Source organism: Electrona antarctica (assembly GCF_951216825.1).
Source record: "Electrona antarctica genome assembly, chromosome: 19".
NCBI lineage: Eukaryota > Metazoa > Chordata > Actinopteri > Myctophiformes > Myctophidae > Electrona > Electrona antarctica.
Genome location: NC_136800.1, coordinates 1896183 through 1914138, shown reverse-complemented (window position 1 = coordinate 1914138; position 17956 = coordinate 1896183). Strand labels below are relative to the sequence as shown.

General features: G+C 44.0%; 1 protein-coding gene across 2 annotated transcripts in view; it reads left to right on the top strand.

The window, feature by feature from the left end:
* kdm4ab (lysine (K)-specific demethylase 4A-b) overlaps nt 1-17956 on the top strand; it is a 47991-nt gene that overhangs the window by 7731 nt on the left and 22304 nt on the right. The window contains exons 10-17 of one of the 2 annotated variants that reach the window (XM_079530130.1): nt 96-256; nt 634-1451; nt 3401-3520; nt 5869-5986; nt 7113-7288; nt 7734-7950; nt 10775-10854; nt 16603-16658. In XM_079530130.1, the coding sequence (XP_079386256.1) occupies nt 96-256; nt 634-1451; nt 3401-3520; nt 5869-5986; nt 7113-7288; nt 7734-7950; nt 10775-10854; nt 16603-16658 (1746 nt within the window). The remainder of the gene's footprint in view (nt 1-95; nt 257-633; nt 1452-3400; nt 3521-5868; nt 5987-7112; nt 7289-7733; nt 7951-10774; nt 10855-16602; nt 16659-17956) is intronic. The other variant, XM_079530131.1, reaches the window with a different exon arrangement.

Here is a 17956-nt window from a genome sequence, read left to right as displayed (position 1 = left end):
GTTTGAGATGCTCAGCATTTATCCCCCAGTTCTGCTCGACTAGTATATTAACACAATATAGCTGATGCACTACTCTCTGCTTGGTGAACCCACAGCCACACACAGAGGATTGAAACCAAGAGACACAGGGTTTGTCTGGAGGTGCCCGAGGAGGTGGTTCCTAAGGATGAAGACGAGGAGAAGCAGTACGGGAAGAGGCCCAGGCTTAGCCTGATGCCTCCGCGGACTGCATCGCCAGACTGCAGGAGGACTAAAGGTATCATGTGACCAGTTTCTAAGTTATACTACATCTGGAAGGGCTTTGGCTAATGTTAACTTTTGTATTTCTGACGATTAGGACAAAAACTAACATAACTTAACCCATTTAGACCTGAGCTTGATTCTACAAATGTCTTCTAGTTTAGACAGTTTCTACGTCGGTCGTTCTCAAACATTTTCATGTCAAGGACCCCCAAAAATATATTTATTTGGCCGCCGACCCGCCATCTGATAATATGTTGTTCCAGGGACCCCTCCAGAAGCAAAGATTTGAATTAAAAAAACGTTTGCTCTAAAAGAATATATATTCAAACATTTAGGCCACATTTTCATCCTTCCTCTACAATAACGACACCACAAATTGTTCTTCCCAAGGCCCACCGAAGTTGGTCGTCACGCCGACCAAGCTGACCCTAATGGACCCGTTCCGCCGGTGTTTGAGCGGCGGCGGCGGTAGCGAGGCGACTCGTCCCCCTCACTACACCAAGACCCGAGCGCCGGCCATCTCCTCTCCGTCCTGGCACAGGAACGGCCATCTCACGGTGGCCGCGTCGCCGGCCTGGAGCCAAGAAGACGACACGGCGGCTCAGCCCGCCCGCAAGATGGGCGTCGCCAGTCTGCTCTTTCACAAGACCCTGAGCCCCAAGGAGGCGCTCCACGTGCACACGTACGCCCTGGACAGCAGCCACCATCAGAGCAAGCCTCACACGCAGCTGCAGGTGCACAGCTACGCCAGAGAGCACCAGCCTCGCCACCTCCAGCACAAGGCTCACACGCAGGGGTCCCACCACGCACAGACGACGACGACGCAGCCGCCGCCTCACGTCCAAAGTCCAAACCCCGAGGAGACCAAAGCAGACAGTCCAGAGGCAGAGGAGGAGGAGGAGGAGGAGGAGGAGGAGGAGGAGGAGGAGGAGGAGGCGGTGGCGCAGAGTCATCATCCGGCGGCAGAGCAGGCTGTGGCGCAGGCGCATCCCGCAGAGGAGGGGGAGCAGACGCAGTCCAAAGAGCCAATGGAGGCGCAGACCTATTCAGACGAGGATAAGGATGTTGATGTTGTTGATGATGATGATGTTGATGATGCTGAGCTCCCCAGTGTGCCTGCTCCCGCCGCCGCCCACACACCACCACAAACGCAAGTGAAGAAGGTGAAGAAGGTGGAGTTGGACAGCTCCAAGAAGAATACGCGAAAGGTTGGTTTTCTTGTGTGTGTGTGTGTTCTGTTTTAGAATTTGTCGTTTCCTCCACCCTCTCTCCATAGAAAATGCATGAGCTTCACGACGTTTGTCAGTATCGCATGCTCTGTGTGTTGTGGACTTATAAGCATGCTAGCCAGATCTTATTTCATCCCTCTTTCCCCTTTTATTTAGACAATATAGTCTCGAGATGGACTGTTGGGCTCACACAAGTTTGAAATTCTTCCACCTCACAGTTAGAAGATTGTGAAAGAGTTAGAATCATGTAGAGTGGATAGGGTGCACAGACTGATAATGAAATGGTGATATAATAAGTGATAAAAGCCAGTAACTTTGGTCGGTTAATGTCAGCTCTACTGATTCCACTGGACTACAGCATTTGTCAAACTTGCAAACCTATGGTTGTACTCTGCGTTAACAATGTTCTGCTGCCCTCTTGTGGCTTCAGTGTACAAAAGAAGAACACAACCTATGATCAATTGGCAGCAAAACATATGCCTAACTGTGGCAGTTTAGTTGTTTTTCTAACACATATTACACCATAGTGTCTCACTAGTCCCGCCCCCATCGACAGGCCCGGAAGAGAATTCCCCATTTAATTTCTCCCATAGACGTTTCAAAAAGTATTTATTTAAAGACCTTTTAAGCCTCGGACAAAGCCAACTCTTGTGACAAATCATGACAATAAAAGTGCAAGGTACTTTTTGTTTTTCTTCATTATTTGATCGGCCCAAAACATTGTGTTTTATTGTCATGATTTGTAACAAGAGTTTGCTTTGTCCAAGGCTTAAATGTCTTTAAATACTTTTTGGAACGTACGTTTCAAAAAGTACGTACGTACCATGCCTGTCGTCGTCATGAAAGGCATGTACCAATGACGCACTTGCTAGGCAAACTAAAGCCAGAAGTTTGATGGAATTCATTGCAGTCAATGTCAGTTGGCAAGTGTATGAACAAACAATATTTGTAATGATTTTTAATTGATTCTGTAAAATATAATACCGGTAAGACAGTTAAAAATTTAACGTGTAGCTATTGAGACGGAGCCTCGCTGGCAAGACTAATGTCGCGATAACGGCTCATATTGAATGCACGGTCAGAAACATACTCTTTGCTGTATTATAGACGCCTCCATAAAAACATGCGACTAATTGTTAACTGTCAAATCTCGCAATCACTCAAAGATAGTTTTGTCATACGCTTCTCTACCAGGCACTTATTCACGTCAATACATTGAATGCATTCCATCAAACCTTCCTCTCCAGTTTACCTTCCACTGTGTCAATCTGAGATCTGGACAGCTGAAATTGCCACGCCAAGAAAGTGATGCGGCGTCCTTTCTTTCTTTATGGCCTTGCATAGAGCCAAGAATTTTGCTACTCCTGTGACATCGTTTGAGTCGGTACAGTTCAGAATATTTAACCCATTTTGGGCGGGAACCCCTTTTGGTGTTTTAAACATTATGTTGTAATTTAGCTATTGTAGCAGATCTACAAGCTCGTAGCGCGCCACTCGGTGGCGCGCTACGAGCTTGTAGGTCTGCTATTTTTGTAAAATCGTGAAAATATTTATTTCAGAAAACTGGAGGATTTAGAAGATTTTTCTTTTTAATTTTGAGGTCAGGCCTAAATGGGTTAAATACATGTTAAAGAGGGAGATAAACAAACCACTATTCCAAAGTATTGGTATTTGCAGGTGACTTTACTGATGCATTTTTCAGCACATTGTTGCTATTCTAATCTCTGAGAGCGCTTTATATTGTTGTAACTAACGGCTGCTAACGCAACGCTTCTTGCTCATCCTGGTGGTGGTCCTCTCTCACTCTGCTGGTGCTGGGGAACGAACGCTGTCTTTTTGGTCTTTGATGCCACACCAAATTCTTATTTCTAGAGTTGACTAGTGCTGCTGTTGTGGATAACATGGCTATCATGCTGTTCAAACCACAGACCAACCACTCGTGCCTTCGGGATGGTGACACTATTATCCTTCAGGACATCGCCACTTCCACCAGAAAAACAAAGCAAAGCGACACCAAAGCGATCACTCCTCCCAGTCCCAAGCGTCACGTAAGTATAGTGCTCGGCCAGTGACCACGAGTGAGGCCCGCAAGGGACTAGAACGGACCTAAATCCTTTGCCAGAGAAGGGATCCGCAGCAGCAGCCGCAGCACAGTGCTCCCAGCATGCCTCACTAGTGTGCAGATAGAAGAGAGACCTCAAAATTAGGTCTTTGCAAGCATAGATATGAATAGAATTTTAGATGCCTCATTGGCCTTGCCTTGCAGTTCATTGGAGCGACGTGTGTCGACGCGAGGCCTGGGAGGCACGCTACGCCAACGCTGCCACTCGAGTGACAATCACAACGCCTCTTTTTCCGGGGACTTCCGGTCAGACCTGAAACGTCCTCCCTGTGACACACACAGAAGCTTCTGTGAAGCACTAATAGTCTCACGTGGCCAGACTGTTGCCTCTTCTAGTTGTCTGGCTACGCGATACTACTACTGATGCACCAACCAAGGAAGCTTATGCCCTCACTTTTGCACATACAACCATAGATATTATAAGAAATAGATGCCTCATTTGCCGCTGCAGTTCATTGGAGCGACGTGTATCCCAATGAAGGCGGACGTGCAGTGCTGAAGGCTTTTTTTTTTTTTTTTTTTAACAAATCATGAATTATAACAGTCATGACAATATACATTACAATACAAAACAAGACCAACAAACACAAACAACAAAGTTATTAACAATACAACATCAGAGCCAGGGGGGATTAGATTACTAACAGAAAACATTAAAGAGTGAACACAAAGCAACAGTTCTCCGCAGCTTTCTTATTTAGAAGTGCTGAAGGCATTTGCTGAAGGCGACTGCGTCGCTGCCCAAGTGACGTCACTCATGTGACTCCTCCATGTCTCTCGCTGTCACTCAAGTGACTACTGGCCAATCACAGCGCGTCTTTTCCGGGACTTTTGTTACGCACGCGGAAGCTTGACAAGCTTCCGCTTTGCTTCCGCCTTCAATGGTGACACGCGCCTCAGAGCCGGAAGGGGCGTCTATGTATATATGTCTATGCATACAACAACAACAACGCCCCAGAGCCGACGGAGGCGTCTAGCTTTCTATAAGACAAATTCCAATACCCCCAAATCTCGGCCACTCGCTCACTCACACTCGGTCACTCCAGCATGGCGGTGTTATGGTGAAATTGGTGACCTGCTGACGTATGTAACCATCGGGTAGACGATCACATAATGTCAGTGTCCGAATGTAAATCGTTGCAGTTTTGTTTATTAGCAGAGTTCAACCTGGTGGTATTTAGGCCACGTATTTAACCCATTCAGGACGGGAACCCCTGTTGGTGTTTTAAGCGTTATGTTCTACTTTAGCTATAGAGGGTATGCGTGTGACATCATCATCAAACCAGGAAGTTATGCAGGAACGCCTACTGAGTGGCAAAAAACTACTTTCTGGCCTTGACAGCCCATACATCCACACAGAAAAGTCTTATCTGATTGCATTAAACAACATTAAACAATGTTAAACTCACTTTGCCTGTTGCTTTGCCACTCGATTTGCCACTCGATGTGCCATTCACTTTAAGCATGCGCATACTCTCTATTGAAAAATAGCAGATCTCCAAGCTCTACAAGGTTGAAGATCTGCTATATTTGAAAAATCGTGAAAATATGGTGCAAAACTTTGAATATATATTCTTTCAGAGCGAACGTTTTTAACTCAAATCTTTGCTTCTGGGGGGTTCCTGGAACAGCATAATTTTCAGATGGGGGTCGGCGACCAAATACATATATTTTTGGGGGTCCTTGACATGAAGTAGTTTGAGAACCACTGACATAGCATAGCAACATGAGGTCGTGATTTATAATAATAATAATACTATCTCAAACTTATATAGCGCTTTTCTGAGTACCCAAAGACTCTTTACATGGGGGGGGCTTTACAGAGGTAACGACAAAACAAAAACAACTATTAGGAAAAGGAAAAACACTAAAAGCTAAAAACATTAAAAAGAAAGCCGGTGAGAAGGGTTAGCTAGGGAAGGCAATATTGAAGAGGTGGGTCTTGAGGGCGGTTTTGAAAGTTTGGAGGGTGGGGGCATCTCTGAGTGCCTTAGGGAGGGCATTCCACAGGGTTGGGGCAGCAAAGGCAAAAGCTCTGTAGAAGACATTTTGTAGAATCGAGCTCGGGTCTAAATGGGTTAAAGATCTCCACATATTAGTTGTGTGGTCACATATTTCTGTCAGACGTCGGGTCACCAATTTCACCATCAAGTGTGAGTGAACGAAATTTGGGGCATTGGAATTTGGCCTATATGTCTATGTTTGCAAACAAGCACACGCTCAACTCTGTCCTGATCTTTCCTCTTTGCTTTAATACCTCTCTCTGTCCACCAGGTGTCAGGGGAGCAGTCGTACTGCAAGTCACTGGCGGTCAATAAGCAACAGAAGGCGGCTCAGCTCTGCAAACTGTCTCGCAACCACCCGCTGCTCCGAGAGGTCACCAGTGACGAGGGTATGTATGACCAGACAAAACCTCTATTATATTCATTCATAAATGAATCCCTGGTTTACTGACATGTACTGTACATGTTGACTGTAATCTAACCCCCCACCCCTTCTATTTTTATCCTATTATTATATCTGTATCACCGTAGGTTTTTACCACTTTTTTTTTAAACTTTATTTTTCGCAGTTTTGTTTATTCGAGATTTCAGGGTATACAGTAAATCAGATGATATAACAGTATATGTGACATACCAAAAAGATAACATGTAGGCCTACCATATACCATAACCACCTTATGTAAAATATTGTGGTAGCTTTTTACCACTTTTAACCATTATTTTAAGCTTTAGCTGTTGGAAAAATAGCAGATAAAGCTCATTTTAACTTGTATCTTTGCTTTCGGGTTGGGTTCTCCCTGGAACAACATAATTTCAGATGGGGGGGGGGGGGGGGGGGGGGGCTCATTCACAAATGAAAAGGTTTGAGATGTGTGTAGAATGGGGTCCTCTGGTCTTACTCTTAACCCATTTTCGGGCGGGAACCCCTTTTGGTGTTTTAAGCATTATGTTATGCTTTAGCTGTTGAGAAATGGCAGATCTACAAGCTTGTAGGTCTGCTATTTTAGAAAAATCGTGAAAATGTGGCGCAAAACTTTGAATATATATATTCTTTCAGGGCGAACGTATCTTTGCTTTATGGAGGGGTCCCCGGAACAACATATTTTCATATGGGGGTCGGCCGGCCAATTTCTGGGGGTCCTTGACACGGAAATGTTTGAGAACCACCGACATAGAAACATAGTTAGCAAACTGTCCCGAATTTAGAAGGCATTTGTAGAATCGTCCTCGGGTCTAAATGGGTTTAACCCATTCTGGGCGGGAACCCCTTTTTGGTGTTTAAGCATTATGTTATACTTTAGCTATTGAAAAATAGCAGATCTACAAGCTCATAGCGCGGCACCGAGTGCCGCGCTATGAACTTGTAGGTCTGCTATTTTTGAAAAATGGTGAAATGTGCCTTTTTTTGAGAACCACTGATACAGAAACGGAAAACTGTCAGGATTTCGACATTTTTTAAATGTCGACATCAGGCCTAAATGGGGTTAACGAACGGTTTCATCTCCATCCTTCCAGACGTGACCGTGCCGGTGCAGCCTGGACGCAGGGAGAGGGAGGAGTGGGCCAAGTCGGTGGCTCAGCTGTGGCAGTGTCTGCCCTGCGACCCCCAGGCAGAGAAGGACTACAACACACTCATGGGCCAGCAGGCCCCCTACTGCTCCATATGCCTGCTCTTCCACACCCATCACCAGGTCAGGCCTGTCCTCTTGTCGAAAATGTTCCCCCTCCATTTTAGCCGACGAGATCGAAAATCTTAAAACGTTAACTCCTGATCTAAATCATTCCGTCCAATTCTAAGAAAAGATTATGTGTTTTATTATGCGTTAGAATTAATCATACCTCCCGTTGTTGTCGATCGCCTCGGGAGTGTTTTGGCTACATCTAGCTGCTTCAGCCACACCCGGGAGAACATCCGGTCCGTCGCTAAATGTGCTCCGCTGCTATAAATCGCTGGGCGCTCTGATTTAATGGATTAACTAACCCCAGGCGTTTGGGGTGTTAACACGAAACGCAAGTTAAAAAATGGACGGATGGTGTTTGGCAGTGAATGGATGTATTATTATTATTCATTCAAACGAATTCCATTTGTGTATTGGTAACAAACCTTTCTCCGTCTCCCCTTCACGTTAAAAACAGTCTGAGGGGTCCAACGACGGCTCCTCCAGCGTGACGGTGGTGCGTCGCTCGGGGGGCAGACAGTGGTCCAAGCCGCTCATCCCGGAGATGTGCTTCAACAGCCACAGCGGCAAGGCCACCGAGAGCGAGGAGGGACAGCTCTCCAACCCGCGGCTCACGGACGAGGGCACCAGTCGGCTGGTCAGCTGTGCCCAGTGCTGCGTCCGCGTACACGCCAGTAAGGAAAATATATCGACCTCTTTTTCAACCCATTTAAAGGCCTGATTTGTTTTTAAAAAAAGAAAATTCCTGAAAAACCTCATGTTTCTATATCAGTGGTTCTCAATATTTCATGTCAAGCACCCCAAAAATTATATGTAATTGGCATCCGCCCCCCCCCCCCCCCCCATCTGAAAATATGTAGACCTCCCCCAGAAGCAAAGATTTGAGTTAAAAACGTTCGCTCTTAAAGAATATATATATTCAAAGATTTGCACTACATTTTCCCGATTTTTCAAAAATAGCAGACCTACAAGCTTGTAGATCTGCTATTAACACTAAAAAAGTGCGAAGTGACAGTGCAATACTACTGTCAAATACTACTATCTACAAATGTCTTCTAAATCATGACCGTTTTCTGAAAAACCCTATGTTTCTATGTCGGTTCTAAAACTTTTTCATGTCAAGGACCCCCTTAATGATATGTATTTGGCCACTGTCCCCCCCCCATATGAAATATATGTTGTTCCAGGGACAAAGATTTGATTTAACAAACATTCGCTCTGAAAGAATATATATTCAAAAGTTTTGTGCCACATTTTCACGATTTATCACAAATAGCTGCAATTTTTCAATAGCTAAAGTATAACATAATGCTTAAAACACCAAAAGGGGTTACCATCCAGAATGGGTTAATGAAGTGGCTGAATTCTGAATCACCAAAACAGAACAGTAATCTTCAATAACCCATTTAGGACTGAGACCGATTCTAGAAAGAAGAAAAAAACACCCTGTAAAGTTTTCTGAAAAACTAAAATCTAATATTTATTTCAAAATGACAAATATGTTCTATTGCTAATATACTGTACATGGCAACAAGAACCCCAAAAAGGTGTTCCCGTCCAGAATGGACTCCTTAGGAGTCCACTTGGTTCCATTTGTACACTCTCAGAGTGAACACACCCGTGCGGGGCCAATTTGGAACCCACTCAAGGACGCTTTGTAGCAGTGTTTCCAGTGAGCCAATAGCAGCACCCTGACTCTTGTTTGACCAGAATGGAACAGAGCCTTCATTTAGTATCGGCGGTAACACCTGTGAGGGAAGTAGGGCCCCAAGTTCTTCAGTCTATATGTTCAGTCACTTATATCTGTTTAGCAGTATAGTTACACCACACTGGAAGGTTGCCAACTTTTAACGGTCACAATGTTTTGGAAACATTTCGCCCCCCCACACCCCCCCCCCCCGCCCCCCTGAGCTCCGTGTCTGTCTTCAACTCAACTGTAGCTCTCACCATTTCCTGGTAATTCTAGTTTAGGTTGGCCTCCATCCAACTCTTATTGTGTTTTAATTGTTCTGTTGTTGTGGCTTTAGACACACAGTCACAGTTGTTTGTCTGCCATTGGTGAGACGTCTGAGCCTTAGCTAACCCATTTTGGGCGGGAACCCCTTTTGATGTTTTAAAGCATTATGTTTTGCTTTAGCTATTGAAACATAGCAGATCTACAAGCTCGTAGCGCGGCACCGAGTGCCGCGCTACGAGCTTGTAGGTCTGCTATTTATTTATTTTTTAATCGTGACTGCGGCACAAATCTTTGAATATTTATATATATTTATATATATTATATATATACTTTCAGAGTGAACGTTTTTAACTCCTATCTTTGCTTCTGAGGGGTCCCTGGAATAGACGGGGGTCCGTGGCCAATTACATATAATCTTTGCGGTCCTAACTCTTATTGTGTTTTAATTGTTCTGTTGTTGTGGCTTTAGACACACAGTCACAGTTGTTTGTCTGCCATTGGTGAGACGTCTGAGCCTTAGCTAGAACACCACATTCAATGTCATTGTTGATTGGTTTGCAAATGTGAACAGCTTCACTAATTACTTGTTTTGACAACACGGATAAACTCAGTCCCTGGATTTTTAGAATACCGTGTAAACATCATTCATCGTGCTGGAGTTCTCTCACGGAAATCGCTCCTTCTGTGAGCGCTATACCTATTGAGAATAAAGTGTCTCCTGATCTTTCTTTTAACCCATTTAGGCCTGACCTCGAAATTAAAAAAAAAATCTTTCACTTTTCTGAAATAAATATTTTCACGATCTTTCAAAAATAGCAGATCTACAAGCTCATAGCGCGCCACTCGGTGGCGCGCTATGAGCTTGTAGATCTGCATATTTTCAGATGGTGGTCGGAGACCAATTACATAACATTTTTGGGGTCCTTGACATAAAATATTGAGCACCACTGATATAGAAACATGAGGTATTTCAGAAAACTGTCATGATTTAGACATTTTTTTTAAATTTCGACGTCGGGCCTAAATGGGATAAGTCCTACTACTGTCTGAAAAGATTCATCAGCATTCCCTACAAAAACAGCTTTAGCTGTGTTCCTAGGGGGACTGCCGATGCTTTTATTCAATAACGTTCCATTCAATCTTAACCCATTTTGACCTGAGATCAGATTCTAAAAATGTCTTCTACATCCTGACAGTTTTCTGAAAAAGCTATGTTTCTATGTCAGTCGTTCTTCGATTTTTCAAAAATAGCAGACCTACAAGCTCGTAGCGCGCCACTCGGTGGCGCGCTACGAGCTTGTAGATCTGCTATTTTTCAATAGCTAAAGCATAACATAATGCTAACACCAAAAGGGGTTCCCGCCCAGAATGGGTTAAATTGTGCATCATCCTGTTTTTGCCACCGTCCAAAATACTACAGTGTGACCAGACCAGTGACAACACACGACTATGAAACCGATAACCCGGTTGACCTTCTGTAACGGATAAAAAAGGGAGTCACGACGGCTGATGTTTATTTTTTCCTCCTCCTTCCCCCTCAGGTTGTTATGGAGTGTCTGGTGAGGAGGCGGACCTGGACGACTGGCTGTGTGCGCGCTGCGATGCCAACGCCATTACGAAGGTTAGTTCATATTAGGGCATTAACCGTTTCCGTCCGTAGGACGTCGCCACACGTCCTAGGGGTCCCAATCGACGCGTACATACGACGTCCTCAGACGTCCTAGCGCATCCTCAATGATACCGGGCGAGATAAGAATATTCTGATTTTTTTCCTTTTTTTTTTTAATTTGTCAGTTCGCCTTTCGGCTACCGTATGCTACTAGTTCATATCGGGGCCTTAGGTATTCTCCATATGCAGACCGCAGTCATCTTACCATATAAGTTAATGGCAAGGCGCTACCTAGGTGCAACTTCCAATGGCAGCCCATTCATCCAAACAGAAAAGTCCTATCTGATTGTATTAACCCATTTTGGGGCGGGAACCCATTTTTGGTGGTTTAAACATTATGTTATACTTTAGCTATTGAAAAATAGCAGATCTACAAGCTCATAGCGTGGCACGAGTGCGGCGCTATGAACTTGTAGGTCTGCTATTTTTGAAAAATCGTGAAAATGTGCCCTATAATCTTTGAATATATTCTCTTTCAGAGTTTCATCTTTGCTTTTGGGGTGTCCCTGGAACAACATATTTTCAGATGGGGGGGGGGTCGGCGGCATATTACATATAATTTTTGGGGGTCCTTGACATGAAATATTGAGAACCACTGATGCAGAAACATTTTAAAAAGACAAATGTCGACGTCAGGCCTAAATGGGTTAAACAAACCAACATTGCAGCTGTACGGAAAGCCTTGAATTATTCTCTTTCTATCAAAGTGTTTGTTTCATAAAAATCCACTGTAGACATGTTATGAGCTACTTTGTGTCCTTGCAGGTGATTCTTTTTTCTAAGTGCTGGAGTTTGGAAGTGCTCGTTAGATATCACTCAACTGCCCTGTGCGTACCACCTGTTTTGAATTAGCACATAATGCAGGAGGCAGCAAGACATTGCTTTACTGAAAACGAGTGCTTCCAAACTCTGATGGCAACATGGCCGCGGTCTGCAAAAGGTCAATAGACAGAGTTACGCAAACTAGCGTTCACTTCATGGGGCTTCAGTCCAATGGCGGCTCTCCTACATAGACTTCTATTGAGACTGGGGACAACCAAACTGGGACAAGTCCTGGACCGGAAGTAGGCAGAAATGCATTGGACTCAGGCAACAGCCCAGCTTTAATGATCTTAAATCCCTTTTATTTTAGATTGTTTTGTAGTAATAGTACAACATAAACATTAAAGAGACTTTAGTTGTTACTGTACAATACTTTAAAACATGTGTCATGTTGCACACATGCTTAAAATAGCTCTTGTTTGCGCCGCCCTCGTTGAAAACAATGTATTTCCAACTCCAGCTTGTCTCAGTTCAGGCTGCATGAACAGTGCTCGAGCACTCTGTTTCCGCCCCTCAATATCGTTAACTCTTCTATTAGATGGCTCTGGTTCATATGACAGATCCTTGTTCTTCTGAAAGAAACGCTGGTCTTGGTCACCTCTGTACCGTGAAATCATGAGACATTTTACATTGCAGTATATTTGGTAACAAACAAACAATCCTATAAAACGGGTTGCGTTGCAGAATGCTACTTTACTGACCTTGGAACATTGCTGTGTGGGCGTTTATAAAACGTCTTAACCCATTTAGACCCGAGGACGATTGTACAAATGCCTTCTAAATCCTGACCGTTTTCTGAAAAACCCTGTGTTTCCATGTCAGTGGTTCTCAAACATTTTCATGTCAAGGACCCCCAGAATTATATGTAAATGGCCGCCGACCCCCCCCCCCCCCCCCCCATCTGAAAATATGTTGTTCCAGGGACCTTCCAGAAGAAAATATTTGAGTTAAAAATATTCGCTGTTAAAGAATATATATATTCAAAGGTTTGCGCCACATTTTGACGATAAAAAGAACAAACAGCAGATCTACAAGCTCGTAGCGCGGCACTCGGTGCCGCGCTACGAGCTTGTAGATCTGCTATTTTTCAATAGCTAAAGTATAATAACAATGCTTTAAAACACCAAAAGGGGTTCCCGCCCAGTATGGGTTTAACGTTCTCAGCCTTGCTGGTATCAACGCACACTTTACACAAGGTACACAAATCCTGCCACACTACTGCAGTGTTGGAATAGAAATGCTCTTAATTGATTCTGCAGAAGGACTAGTAGTACATGCAATTACGAATGTGGACTTGACTTGGAAGATGAAGAGCTTGAATTGAATGTTGTTGTTGGGTGAAGTGGATAATCTTTTTTTCCATTTTTATTTTCTCGAAAATCTGAACACACTGTCGATACGTGGCGGTCGCTCCATCCATGGCAAACAAAAAGTGCTTTATCTCAAGTGTCGGTAACTAAACTGTGGGACATGCACACCCACGTTCCAGCCAATACATCTGCAACAGAAGCAACAGCACTTCTACACATGCTAAATCCAAGCACGTTAGATTTATAGTCATTCTGGAATATGTTCTGAGAGGGCAGCGTTTAATTCCATTAACCCATTCAGGCCTGACGTCGAAAGAAAAAAAAAAAAAAAAAAGTTTTCTAAATCATGACAATTTTCGGAAAGATTTGAGGCACATTTTAACGATTTTTCAAAAATAGCAGACCTACAAGTTCATAGCGCGCCACTCGGTGGCGCGCTATGAGCTTGTAGATCTGCTATTTTTCAATAGCTAAATTATAACAATGTTTAAAACACCAAAAGGGGTTCCCGCCCCAAAATGGGTTAATGGTTAATGTGGTTAAACGCTAACGTGACATGGATGCGTTCCAGGTCTCAATGGATTAAGCATTATGTTGTACTTTAGCTGTTGAAAAATAGCAGATCTACAAGCTCATAGGGCGGCACTATTTTTTTGAAAAATGTGGCGCAAATGTTTGAATATATTCTTTATATATTCTTTCAGAGTGAACGTTTTTAACTCTAATCTTTGCTTCTGGGAGGTCCCTGGGGGGGAGGGGGGGGGGGGGTGATTTGCACCACTCAGTTCACACGGGTGTGATTTTTTTTTTTGTTGAATCGTCCTCGGGTCTAAGTGGGTTAAAGCCGTGCTGTAGCCCAGTATCGCTGTTACAAATCATATGCACCCAAATGCTCATGCTCTGTGCCATCATCTTTCAGAACAATGTACAGTATGTGGTCGTGGTGTTGCACGATAGAGCAAGCAGTCACCAATTTGGGTCTTCTAAACTGCAACGTGCTGTGGATAAAAAAACGGCTTCAGTAGCCACCCTATATATGCTACCATGATGTGGGTTCGCTGACATTCTTACGTCCCTGACATTTGGCATTGTCAGATAATTCTGGGGGGTCCTTGACATGAAAATGGTTGAGCACCACTGACACAGAAACATAGGTTTTTCAGAAAAGGTATTTATTTAGAAGCCTTTTTTTTTTTTTTTCGACCTCAGTCCAAAATGGATTAGAATGAATGCTCATTTTGGCACCAACACTTCCTCCCTCCTCCACCAGAGGGCAGTGCTGCCCTGAGCAATGAGCATACCATTAAGTGTGTTTTTTCTGTCCAGGCATATCGGGTTCTTCTTCTCTCTTTTTTTAGGGTCTAGGGCCTGATTTAGACTTGCTTGCTGATCTACAAGCTCACTCCTCTTGCTGCTGCAACACTTTGTGAGTTTGTAGATCGGCTACATTAAGGTACGCGACAGACACCCACGCGCAACTAAGTATGACTCGGGCTTTTAATATGTATTCTCTTCCCATTTTGATGAGTCACAAAATAGTTTGACCCAGTTTGAGGCTTGTTAAAGTGCTCCCCGCAGACAATGTGCCGAGACGGTCTCTAAGGCAGTGAGTGGTTCCCAAAGTGGGGTCCGGGGACCCCCAGGGGTCCTTGAGGGGGGGTCTCCTCTCAGCTAAATGATAGTTTGGAACCAAATGGACCCTTATGGGTCTGTAACTCTGAGAGTGTACAAACGGAACCAAATGGACCCTTATGGGTCTGTAACTCTGAGAGTGTACAAACGGAACCAAATGGACCCTTATGGGTCTGTAACTCTGAGAGTGTACAAACGGAACCAAATGGACCCTTATGGGTCTGTAACTCTGAGAGTGTACAAACGGAACCAAATGGACCCTTATGGGTCTGTAACTCTGAGAGTGTACAAATGGAACCAAATGGACCCTTATGGGTCTGTAACTCTGAGAGTGTACAAATGGAACCAAATGGACCCATTAGGGTCCATTTGGGTCCATTTGTACACTCGGCGTACACAGAATGTGCCGTGACGGCCTCTAAAGCAGGGGTTCTCAACCCGTGGGTCGCGACCCCTCGGGGGGTCGCCAAATTATTTTGGGGGGTCCCCAAATTATTTTTCAAAAAAATATATATATATTTTATTTTTTTCCCAAGTGAATGGATGGAAAATTGAAAATTAAGAGTTTACATGGTACACTACACATAGTACATGCATACACCTTCCTAATGATTATATCTGGTTTCAGTATTTATTTATGGTGTATTGTCTCTATAGGTTATTGTAGCAGTCCATTTATATTGGGGGTCGGGAGGGGGCGGGGCGGGGGTCCTGAGACATTGCCAAAACATTTCCGGGGGTCCCCGGCCAAAAACGTTGAGAACCCCTGTTTTAAAGGATTGCCTGGAACAACTATTGTCATCGAGAACACTTTTCTGGGGCGCTCGATCATTAACCCATTTAGACCTGAGGACGATTCTTAAAAAAATGTCTTCTGAATCCTAAAAGTTTTTCTGAAAAAGCTATGTTTCTATGTTTTGGTGCTCAACCTTTTTCATGTCAAGGACCCCCCCCCCCCCAGAATTATCTGGCCGCCGACCGACCCCCATCTGAAAATATGTTATTCCAGTGACCTCCCAGAAGCAAAGATTTAAGTAAAAAAAAAAAAAAAAAACGTTCGCTCTGAAAGAATATATATTCAAGGATTTGTGCCACCATTTTCAAGATTTCTCAAAGATGGCAGACCTACAAGCCCCTACGAGCTTGTAGATCTGCTATTTGTCAATAGCTAAAGTGTAACATAATGCGGGTTCCCGCCCAGAATGGATTAATGGGAAGATATGTCCACCAGGCTTTCATCCAAGAACATTCAAGTGTTATCTTATGTACACACTGGTGGTGGTGCATTGCATCAGAATGAAAGCTATTGGTTAACCTCCTCTTGCTTTTACCAGTGTGTGTGTGTGTGTGTGTGTGTGGGGGGGGGGGGCGGGTAGGGAGGGTATGTGACTCGACCGAGCCAAGCCCACGTTTTATTTGAATGTATTCTGAATCGAAGAAGTGCCGTGCAGCGCTACATTCATGTCTATGACACATTAGCTAGTTGGACTGTGTCGGTTTGTTACTGATGCCGGGTTATTGTTGTGTCAAAGATGTATGCGTTCCGGCACCGAGTGCCGCCCTACGAGCTTGTAGGTCTGCTATTTTAGGAAAATCGTGAAAATGTGGCGCAAATCTTTGAATATACTGTATATTCTTTCAGAGCAAATGTTTTTAACTCAAATCTTTGCTTGTCGGGGGGGGGGGGGGTCCCTGGAACAACATATTTTCAGATGGGGGGGTCAGCAGCCAATTGCATATATTTCTGGTGGTCCTTGGACCTTGACATGACAATGTTTGAGAACGACTGACACAGAAACATGGGGTTTTTCCGAAAACTGTCAGGACTTTCGAAGACGTTTGTAGAATCGTCCTCGGGTCTAAATGGGTTAAATGTATGATTGTCTGTGTAAATATTGGACTCAAGTCTTGCTGTTTCTTCCCCACTCTCTCTCAGGACTGCTGTCTGTGTTCCCTGAGAGGCGGCGCGCTGCACAGAGCCAACAATGACAAGTAGGTAGTGCCAGTAGATGGTGCAGTCTCCACCCTTTTTTATTTATTGCGAACGCAGTGAGCACTAACTATGAGACCTAGCAGAACATGTCTGTCTGTGTGTGTGTCACGCTGTAACACCACCTGCCCGCCACCAGAGGGCGTAACTATCACACACAAAACACACACACACACACACACAAAACTTAACTTAAAAAAAACTTTAAAAAAAACTTAAGAAAACTTAAACACACACGCACGCACACATACACACAAAAAATAACTTAAAAAAAACCTTAAAGTACGTAATTTATTCTAATTGTTTCGCTTGTTCGCGCGTCTTACTCGTAAATAAAATGGAGACGCTCGGTGGGTGTGGACTATGGTCTTCATTACATCGTCTTGATGTAATCTTCCTCCTTCTCATTATTGAAGTGCTTCATTGTACACAATTGTGTAAACTCACCAGTGAAGTCCAAGCTAAAGTTGCCAGGAAGACTTTCAGACTGTTTCTAAGGTCCGTTTGTCTTGTTAAAACCACAAATGGCTCTCCATTGGCCTGTCACAATTATTATTACATAATTGTCTAAATCGCAATTAGTTGAGATCATCTTAATTATTATTTTTTTGCATAATCTTTAACAATGTTGGAAAAACTTTAAAAAAAAATAGCGGAGATGGCAGGATTGGCTATTTTCACTTTTTCCTTTTTTTTTCTTTTTTTTTTTACCCATTTAGACCCGAGCTCGATTCTACAAAATGTAATTGGCCGCCGACCCCCATTTGAAAATATGTTGTTCTAGGGAACCCCCGGAAGCGAAGACATGAGTTAAAAACGTTCGCTCTGAAATAATATCTATTCAAAGATTTGCGCCACATTTTCACGATTTTTCAAAAATAGCAGACCTACAAGCTCGTAACGCGGCACTCTGTGCCGCGCTATGAGCTTGTAGATCTGCTATTTTTCAACAGCTAAATTATAATTATGCTCTGATGAAGGCTGCATGCATTCACACAGACTTTTGTCATCAGGGGCGTCGGTATAGCTGGGGGGTGGAGCCAGGGTTCTCCCAACCGGAATAAACAGTGGAGTGTTGGGTTTTCAAACGCAGATGCTTTAAAGGGTGATTTGGGTGATTTGGAAAACCACCCAGTCCGCCCCGGTAACAAAATGTGCACATGCACGCTCTACAGTGGGGGGAAGTGCAACAGGCCAACAGCATGTGCACCAAGGCCCGCCCCCAGTCGATCATGATTGGAGGAAGGCCCCTCTCATCCTGATTGGATGAAGGCTTTGCCACCCGCCACCAAAACTGAAA